Source organism: Marmota monax, unplaced genomic scaffold (genome assembly GCF_021218885.2).
Source record: "Marmota monax isolate L192 unplaced genomic scaffold, Marmota_monax_Labrador192_F-V1.1 WCK01_AAM20220418_F8-fsc00041, whole genome shotgun sequence".
NCBI classification, from domain to species: Eukaryota; Metazoa; Chordata; class Mammalia; order Rodentia; family Sciuridae; genus Marmota; species Marmota monax.
In genome coordinates this window covers 7,611,705-7,621,915 of record NW_026695238.1, presented here as the reverse complement: position 1 = coordinate 7,621,915, position 10,211 = coordinate 7,611,705, and the positions used below count along the sequence as shown (strand labels likewise).

Here is a 10,211-nt window from a genome sequence, read left to right as displayed (position 1 = left end):
CTCCTCTCTCAGAGTCCTGACTAGTTCTAAGGGATGGAGAATGAGGAAGTTAGAGCAGGAAAGAGGTAGGTGTGTGTGGGGGGGGGGGGAGGGAGAGAAGTCATAAGCACATTGACCTTTTGGTTCTTAATTGCTTTCATATAAATTGAAACAAAATGGGAAGTGTAATGGAGTGGAAGAGAGATAAGTTTCACATTAAGACATTAAAAGATTACTAAGGTAAAGGATTGCTTGCTTGTAAAAAGTGACAGAAAAATCAAAATGTGCGTCTAAATGAAATATGAAATTGAATAACAAAGAACAAAATGACCAGGATTTAAGAAAATTCAATCACAAAAGCAAATTAGTCTGCTCTAATTACTTAGAGTTAAATTGTGAATGATTAGCTTGAACTTAACAGCACTGTGGTGAGGATGCAAGCTAATTTACTAAAAGCCGTTATCATACACAGTACATAATTATTTTGAAATTGTTCACGATACAGAGATTTGTTTCTTGGAAGCAATGATAGTTGGCAATTTAGACCTAACAGAAAATTGAAATTTTATAAGGAAATGTCTAAAATGATCTTAGGCTCAGTGATTAAAAAGATACATAGGTTATCTTTAATGTTTTATCCATGCTCTAAAATATTTCACATCAATAAAAAGGTTGAGTTCTATGTATGTATTGCACTTTAACTTCTCCAAAAAGACTCCTATTCGGGAAATAGTTCCTTTTACAACCAATAACTGCTAGCAAAAATGATGACTTTTAGACACATATTAAATAAAACACATTAAAAATCTATAAAAAATAGGCAGGTAAATAGAATTGTTCAAATTTAGTAGTTACTCTCATGTTTGGAAGACATTTTAGTATGCCCAGTTAACCAAGGAAGTGAACTATTGTTAATTCTTGCTTTCCATTTGTATTGCCCTGATAGCAGTCCAGACTTACACCATTCGGGTAGTGACCAGGAAAAGTCATTGAGACAATTCCTAAGGAATTTTGTTAAAGTAATTTCGTTCTGGACATGGATCTTTAAAGACTGGATCTGTGCCATATTCATTTCTGTATTTCTATCACCTAGCACAGTGCTTGAATCATAATCTTTATTGTGCAAATACCGATGAAAAGACCAAGGTTCAAATCCTAGTTCTACCAATTATGAGCCAGGAACTAATGTTCAACTTACTTACTTCTAATTGGTAGTTCATTCACCTGTAGAGGAGATAAAATAGCTATCTGTTAAAACTGTTAGGATTAAATTAGATTCCCAGGACAGTGTTAGGGATATAATAGAACTTAATAAATGATATGTATTTTTCATAGTATCATAAAGTAGGCAGGCATCAAACTGCCCATATGTGGCTCATTGCTCTACTCACACCTTGATCTTGATGGGGCTTGTCTATTCCTGTGGCTGCCTATTGACATATTACTTCTTAAACACTCGAATGAGGTTCTACATGTCTTTTGGATTGCTAAAGGCATTTCTAGGCAAGAATTTTACTTCAGGGCCCTAGAAGAACTATAGCTTTTGGTCCTTGCCAAATACGTTCAGGCTTACATAAGTGAACTAACCTGCTCAAAGCAACTTCCTTGAGGGCTTTTAATTGTGTTGAACTGACTGCAGAATTTTCTGAGGCTGTGTTGATACTGGTCAGCTCGACTGGTCACATAGAAATCCTGGACAGTAGATTAGGCCAAACTCATAATAGCTTGTTAGGGTCTATAAACAAGTCAGGATGGCGCCTGGCATTTTGCCAGGGGGAGTGGTTTGTGAAGCAACGCCAGTGAGCCATGAAGTGTGGAGATTCCTTATTGGTTGACTGCTGTATCTAGTTTATGCTAATTAATATAAGCTGTGTGTAATGTATAAATACCCCTCCGGTCCTACAATAAACGGCTCCCACTCCTGCTGTATCAATGTATACAAGTTGCTCGTCACCCCCGCGTTATTTTGCTGCAGCCGGACTGTGGCAATAGCTAGCCAGAGCTTTGTTAAGATTTTTAAAAAATCTTAGCTATCAATGAATGAACTGGTGTCATTAAGATGATGCCTCGTAAATAGGACATGTTCACTCAAGTCTCTTCAGCCCAGCTCTTGATCATGCACTAAAAGCCCTTTAAAAGGAATATTAGAGGAATTGGCCATATGACTCCAGTATACAGCTATCTGAGTTCCTTGTCAACCAACATCCAACTGTCTCCTCATCATTTAGGAAAATCCATGCCTTCACCAGGATAGCCAATGGGGAGAATCAAGGGTCACTTTCACCAAGATTTTATTTTCATAATATTTTAAACTATTTCCACTTTCCTTGATAAATTTGAGAGTATTGTGGCTTATCTAGTGCAGTTAGAAATCAGTTTTTAAAGACCTGATAATGATAAATCTAAGCTTAGGTCCATTCATCTGGAGGACTTCCTTGTGCCCCCTCAGTTTCTAGGTTGAACCAACTTTTATCCTGACTAACTAGTCTCTTAGTGCTTTCCAATTTATGTAAAAATCATCTATTTATTTATTTGTCATTTTCATCAAGTTAAATTCTTCCCAAAGGCAAAAAAAATATTTTTCTATCATCAGCATTTAGCAATGTATCTGGTACCTAATAGGTATTGTAACTTCTGGACTGATTATATAATCAGTGACTGATTATTCACTTAGCAGAGACATAAAGGATCTCTTGTAGCAAAATTCTTTTGTATTCTTAGAGTATATTTCAACATATACAGTTTTTAGAGGATTCATACCTTTAATAAAATAAAATTAAAAATTTAGACCTACATAAATTATTAATATACATAATCAGGTAACATGGCAAAGCATAGCAATGATTATGAATTATAAATCTAAGAGGTTGGGAGTTAACTACTATATTATTCCCTGGATTGGCCCCATTCATGGAAGGCATTCAACTCATCTGATTCAACAAAAGAAGAAAAATTTCTCTTGATTGCAAGAGAATTCCAATTATAAATGTGTCACATTTTTCTTCAACAGGAAAATAATTTGTTTTTTTTTTTCCTGGTCGAAGTATTTTCATCAATGCTAACTTCTGAGCTTCCCTTTCTGAGATCAGATATTGCAAAAGATACCAAAAGATTCATATAGAATTACCAGCTGCTATACTTGAAATTTTGTGAATACCTATTTCAAAAAACATTTTGAAGCTTTTAAAGTAGATTCTCATATAAAAATAGGCAGATCTCCTTTTTATTCAAATAAACATGATATTTAGAAGAATGATGCCTGTGGTTATGACATGAAATATAGCCTCTCATATTCATAACATGTCCTCCATTCATCTTAGGTAATACCAGGAAATGATAAAGCAATTTCTTCGTGGACAATGAAACAAAATAATCCTTATCTGCAAAACTTTCTTCTAACAGTGAGAATGGCAGCAAAACCAACAAAAGTGACAACAAAAACCATTATAGCAAGGTATTAGAACATCAGAACACAGACGAAATTATCTTGCAATTAGTCATGTCTATCTGACAGATTTCTAAGGGAATTTGTGCAAAGCATTTTATTTCAAGCCTCAAAGATTTTGATAAAAGAAAAAGGGAAACTGCAGTTTTTGCCACAAAAAGACAGGTGGCGTAAGCATGCAACACTTTAAAAAATACATAAAGTGATTATTTTCTCTGGGATCCTTTGAAAAAGCTCTCTTGTGCTGGGGTTTGTGGCTGAGCCGGTGACGTCAGTGTGCAGTGCGGAGTCAGGCGCGGCGGCTCCCTATAAGCCGAGGAGCTGTCCGGGTGCTGAAACGGCCCGAGGAGCTCAGCCTGCGGACCAGGAGGAACATGCTGTGGACCTTCCCTGCCCTGTAAGACAGAGGTAAGGCTGCTTTTCTCTTGGATTTACTGGAAAGTTGCGAACTGCGTGTTTTCCCCTCAATTCCTAGCTGAGAAGAAAAAAACGAACGCTTGACAAGCTTATAATCGATAGAAAACTGAAGAGCAACCTGCTGCTCTTCCGCCAATGTAAGGATACCATATGTGTATGTCTATGATTGCGTCTGTGATTTCTCCTACTCGCTGTTGGCTATTTATTAACTTAAATGCTATTAGATAACCCTATGTAAAAAGAGTGAAAAGTTAAGGATTTTAGTGCCAATACATATATTAACGTAAAGTTGACCACACCTGATATTTTTGTTTCCTTCCTTAATGTGTGGTTGCTTAAGAGCCAGATACAAACCCAGGGATATAATTTATGTGCTTAATATTCGTAACAGTAGGTTACCAACGATTCAAAGGCTGTTAGACACATTAGTCATAGAGAAAACCAATTTAGAACTATTCTTTCCTTCCATGCTTACCTTATAAGAGCTCTAAATTAACTAACTATATTTAATTATTCTGAAATGGTAATATTAAGGGCTTCCATTATTATCTCTAAATTGTAGTCCTAGGGAAGTAGCTTAGAATGATCATAAAAACAGACTTCTTCCTTTTTCTAGGGTGAAATAGTATCTTGGGGTATAGGTTAGATATGACCATGAATTATAGAGAAATGATGATGTTGAATACATGTTGAGAACATTCATAACTGTACAAATTATTACTGGAATTATTGTTCTTTGATTGAAAGAGATTGTACAATACTTTGCTAAAGATTTTGATTTGGATCAAGTTTCTTTTTTATCTCAACTAGTTGAATTGCTCAAATTAGATATATCCACATGTGTTACTGCTCCATTGTTGATGTTCCTGTCTGATTTTGGTATAAATGACGTTTTAACTTAACATATTTTAATGATAGCTATCAAGTGACCTTGATAGAAAATAAAATTTTAACTCAAACCCTGTATCATATATTAGAGCTGTTGAGCTGCAACCAGGGAAAGAAATCTTTTGAGTCTGAAAGGCTGTGACTATGTCATCCAAACTGAATCGGGATAAATGACCAAAGGGTAGTACTTGTTAGCTGTGGTTTAAACAACTGCAATGAGTATTTCACTCCGACTTTACAGCAAAACCTACTTCCAAAGAACCAATTTTAAAGACAAGCACATAATCCATATATTAACAATAACTAAAGAAAATAGTTTCCAAGAAAATAATTTCAATCAGGTTTTTAAGATTACTATTTAAAAAGCCAGTATTGAAAATGATTACCAAAAGTAAATTAATCTTGAAATAATATGAAGAGGGATGTATAATATGTATAATGTACTTAAACCTAAGAATTTTATGAATAAAATTATAGTACACACTTATTCAGGGCAAATATTTTGGATGTATTATTTGAAATACCTTTAGAGGCTTTTCTTTCAGTTAACTAAGTAAATGAGTTAATAGGGATTATTTTAATAGAAGTAATGTAACTGTGTAAAGTTTCTATAATTATACTATTTTTAAGCTTTAAAACTGAAAACATTAATTCCTGATATGACCTAGTGAACAATGGCACTTTCCACAATTGATTTCAAATGTAACAGAAAATTTTGCATGTATATCTTATCTATCACAAAACCATGATCTGGTAAAGACATGAACAAATTTGTGAACTTATTTTAAATGAATTTTATTTACAATTAAATTGCTGTTGAAATAGCTTTTCAACATTAGAAATGCCAAATATAAAACATGTAAAAACTAATCCTCTTGCTAATTCATGAGAATTTTAAAGAGCTGGAGAAAAAAAAATGAATGAAGAGTTTTAAGTAGGAAGAATTCAACACATTGTCTGTGTTTATCTAAATTGGGATTTACATAGTAGTTATTTTAAGCTTTTTTTTTTAACAGTATGAGTCATTTTAAGATTTCACAGGTCCACACAAAAATAGACACAGACATAAGACAAACTGAATCTGAGCACTCACAAGTTTAGAAATAGACTAGTTAAGTAAACTTATGTTCTCTCTGTAACATCTGTTATTATTTACTATACACTCTTGAGGGCTGATGAAAAATATAACCATAATTGTGTTTTGCAAGTAGTCATAATTTAATTATTAGAAGAAATATGGAGCACAGAGATTTTGCTGACACAGAAAGAAACTGTATTGGTTGAGCCTACTTGCTATGACCTGAAGAAGGTTATTAATTGCTAGATGGATTTGATGTCAGAGTAAGAAAAATTATTTCTGAAAAATATCCATATGATATCCATCTAGAAATTCCATACAATTGACACTAATATACTGAATAGCATCAATATATATAGCAAATTGACACTAATATACTGTATAGTATCAATATATAACAACTGCTTCTGTTGTGTTTCTACAACAAAAATTGATGAATAATTCATAAAACAAACCACATGTTTTTTGTTACAATCTTAATGATAAAATTGTGTGTGTACCTGTGTGTTTTATAACAAATTATTTTGCCAATCTTTTTACTATAATGCTATATGAGATAACTGCAATTTATCTTGGAGAGTTTTTTCTCTTTTATTAAAAAAACAACATGTACTAAAAATCAAACTATAAGTTTTAGAAATGAAACAATTTGAGAAAACTCATGACAGTGTTTTTGTTACTGTTTTAACTGAGGAAACTATGCAAGTTTGATGCAAATGAGTGGCAATTTTGCTAAAGATTCCTGGAGTTAGTTTGGGAGAATCACATGGAAGATAATTTGTGGACTTTAGAGAGCTATCTTCAGTGCAATGTGAAATTGTCTCGTCTTTTTTTTTTTTCTGCTCAGTGGTCTATTTGTTTTGCTATAGTGTCTTCTAGTCAGTCTCATTTGTCTTAATTCATGTTTTCTATGCTTTAAGGAAATCTTTAAAACATGGCAGAAGCTAAGACCCACCAGCTTGGAGCAGCCCTGTCTCTTATCCATTTAATTTTCTTCATCTCTGGAGTTGAGGCAGCTTCATTTCAGAGAAACCAGCTTCTTCAGAAAGAACCAGACCCAAGATTGGAAAATGCCCAAAAGTTTCCCAGTCCCGAGATGATCAGGGCTTTGGAGTACATAGAAAAGCTCCGGCAGCAAGCTCACAAAGAAGAAAGCAGCCCAGACTATAATCCCTACCAAGGTGTCTCTGTTCCCCTTCAGCCAAAAGAAAATGGTGAGGAAAGCCACCTGCTGGAGAGCTCAAGGGATTCGCTGAGCGAAGATGAGTGGATGAAGATAATCCTTGAAGCTCTGAGGCAGGCAGAAAGTGAGCCTCAATCTGTACTGAAAGAAAACAAGCCCTATGCCGTGAATTCGGAAAAGAACTTCCCAGGGGATGTGACGGATGATTACGAAACTCAACAGTGGCCAGAGAGGAAGCTCAAGCACATGCGATTCCCTCTGATGTATGAAGAGAATTCCAGGGACAACCCCTTCAAACGCACAAATGAAATAGTAGAGGAACAGTACACACCTCAAAGTCTTGCTACCCTGGAGTCTGTCTTCCAAGAGCTGGGGAAACTGACAGGACCAAACAACCAGAAAAGGGAGAGGGCTGATGAGGAGCAAAAGCTGTACACAGACGACGAAGATGACATCTATAAGGCCAGTAACATCGCCTATGAAGATGTGGTCGGGGGAGAAGATTGGAACCCAGTGGAGGAGAAAATAGAGACTCACACCCAGGAAGAGGTGAGGGACAGCAAAGAGAACATGGGAAAAAATGAACAAGTCAATGAAGAAATGAAGCGTTCGGGGCAGCAGGGGCTCCAGGATGAAGATCTCCAGAAAGAGAATAAAGTCCAGCTCTCAGACGACGTTGCCAAAGTAATCGCCTATTTGAAAAGGTTAGTGAGTGCCGCAGGGGGTGGGAGGTCTCAGAATGGGCAAAATGGGGAAAGAGCAGCCAAGCTCTTTGAGAAACCACTCGATTCTCAGTCTATTTATCAGTTGATTGAAATCTCCAGGAATTTACAGATACCCCCTGAAGACCTGATCGACATGCTCAAAACTGGGGAGAAGCCAAGTGGGTCAGTGGAGCCTGAGCAGGACCTCGACCTTCCTGCTGACCTAGACGATGTTTCAGAGGCTGACTTAGACCATCCGGACCTGTTCCCAAATAAGATGCTCTCCAAGAGTGGGTACCCCAAGACACCTGGTCATGCCGTGACAGAGGCCTTACCAGATGGACTCAGTGTTGAGGACATTTTAAATCTTTTAGGGATGGAGAGTGCAACCAATCAAAAGCCTCCATATTTTCCCAATCAGTATAACAGAGAGAAGGTTCTGCTGAGGCTCCCCTACGGTCCTGGAAGATCTAGAGCAAACCAGCTTCCCAAAGCTGCCTGGATGCCTGATGTTGAAAACAGACAAGTGGCCTTCGAAAACCCGAATGACAAGGACCAAGAGTTAGGAGAGTACTTGGCCCGGATGCTGGTGAAGTACCCTGAGATCATGAATTCAAACCAGGTGAAGCGAGTGCCCAGTCCAGGCTCATCTGAAGATGACCTACAGGAAGAAGACCAACTGGAGCAGGTAATCAAGGAGCATTTGAGCCAAGGCAACTCTCAGGAGACTGAGAAACCGTCCCCGGTGAGCAAGAGATTCCCGGTGGGGTCCCCGAAGAATGACGACACCCCGAACAGACAGTACTTGGATGAAGACCTGCTAATGAAAGTTCTGGAGTACCTCAACCAAGAAAAGGCAGAAAAGGGGAGGGAGCACGTTGCAAAGCGAGCCATGGAAAATATGTAGGCGGCTTTCCTCAACTGCCCAATTTTCACTCCTCTCACCCCAAGTGAACCCCAGCATTTCTCTTTAGTGTGTTGACTTCTATCCTGTTAACACTGTACTATCTTTAAATGATGTACAGGCAGATGATTCCAGGTCACTGGGGAGTCTGCTTCACTCGCTCTGAGTTGTTCTCTTGTGTATGGATCTGTGTAAATGTTATGACTCTGGATTAAAAAAATTATTATGTCCTTTATTCAAGAAAGATATCTATGATAGTGTTTAACAGTGTATCTAATGGCTGTGGCATTGTTGATGCTCACATATGATAAAGAGTGTCCTATAATTCTCTTGAAAATTTTTAAGATTTACTGAATTATTTTGTTACTGTCTGTAGTGTTTTGTGGAGTACTGGAGCAAAACCAATAAAGCATTATAAATATATAGTTTTACTTATAAGGCCTTTTCTATTGTGTGTTTTATTGTTGGTTAATAAATGTTATTTCTGGGCACCTTTGGACTCTTCATTCTGGAAAACCAGAACTGATGGCTGTGGAGCAAGCTGTATGGACCCAAGAGAGAAAATTATTCCTCTCCCTGGCAATCCAGGTAAGAGATAATGGGATGGATATGTGTTCATGCTATCTGCCTGCAGGAAGCAGCATCTTCTAACAGCCCACTGTTTATGCTTCCCCACGGTGTTACACACATATATCATTTATGGGATAAACATTTTGGTGTAGTATTTATGTCTCTCACCCTTGATTTATAAAAATAAAGACATTTAAATCTTTCATACCCATAACCACTTTAAAACAAACAAATTTAAAAGAGTGAGAGAATAGAATATGTGGCAAGCACAAATGTCTACAAAGTTGAAAGCAACCTGCCTATTCCCAGGATGCTTTGGTCCCCAGAAGACAAGGCTGTAGCCAGAGGCTCTCCAAACTGACCATTAGGCAAGTGACAGGGCACAATTGCAGGGGAATGACCAAGTGCCCTCTCTGCTGCCTGGTGGACTAGGTAGTGCGTAATCATCACAGTGTGTGTCAAATAAATAGTCATTACACATGATGTCCTGATGGCATGGCAGGCATTATACTAAACACTTTGCAGACTTTAGCTCATTTAGTACACTCTACGTCACTGTCGGGTCTGTTTCTAGCATCACCCCACTTTCCCTTTATATGTGGGAAAACAAAACAGAAAATTTGAATATCTTTCCCCAAGTCGTCCAGCATTTAGAATTGTCAATGTTTGTTTTTAATCATTTTACCACATTGCCTGTCTGGGAGGTGCCCTTTGAGCTGAGGGTTGCGACTCGGGAAGTGGGATAGTGATAGCTCATGTGGTTTCACATGGGTACTTCCAAAGGAGAGCCCATTTGTGTGTGTGTGTGCACGCGTGTGTGTATGGGGGGGACCCCTGAGCTGACAAAAGGTAACCTTGGGAGGGCCTGGATGCCTTGGGGAAAATACTGAATGTAGGTTTTCCTACTTTCTTCCCAGACTATTTTCCATTCAATTTTCGGACAATTTCATGGAATTTTGGAATCTGTGGGTGGAGGAGGCCTTGGAGGTGATTATCCCTACAGAGTTTCTCACGAGTGTCCTTGCTCTCTAATACTTTCAAGA

General features: G+C 37.5%; 1 protein-coding gene across 3 annotated transcripts; it reads left to right on the top strand.

Moving 5' to 3' along the window:
* The first annotated feature begins 3,678 nt into the window (after positions 1-3,678).
* Scg2 (secretogranin II) lies at positions 3,679-9,021 on the top strand. Of its 3 annotated transcripts, XM_046439862.2 has the most exons (3): positions 3,679-3,832; positions 6,728-7,694; positions 7,815-9,021. In XM_046439862.2, the coding sequence occupies exons 2-3, from the start codon at positions 6,742-6,744 to the stop codon at positions 8,599-8,601; spliced, it is 1,740 nt and encodes a 579-aa protein (XP_046295818.1). In that variant the 5' UTR covers positions 3,679-3,832; positions 6,728-6,741; the 3' UTR covers positions 8,602-9,021. The 3 variants fall into 3 exon arrangements, with proteins under 3 accessions (XP_046295818.1, XP_046295817.1, XP_058433476.1); XM_046439861.2 differs by having other exon boundaries at positions 6,728-9,021; XM_058577493.1 differs by lacking the exon at positions 3,679-3,832 and adding an exon at positions 3,839-3,978 and having other exon boundaries at positions 6,728-9,021.
* Positions 9,022-10,211: the final 1,190 nt, after the last annotated feature.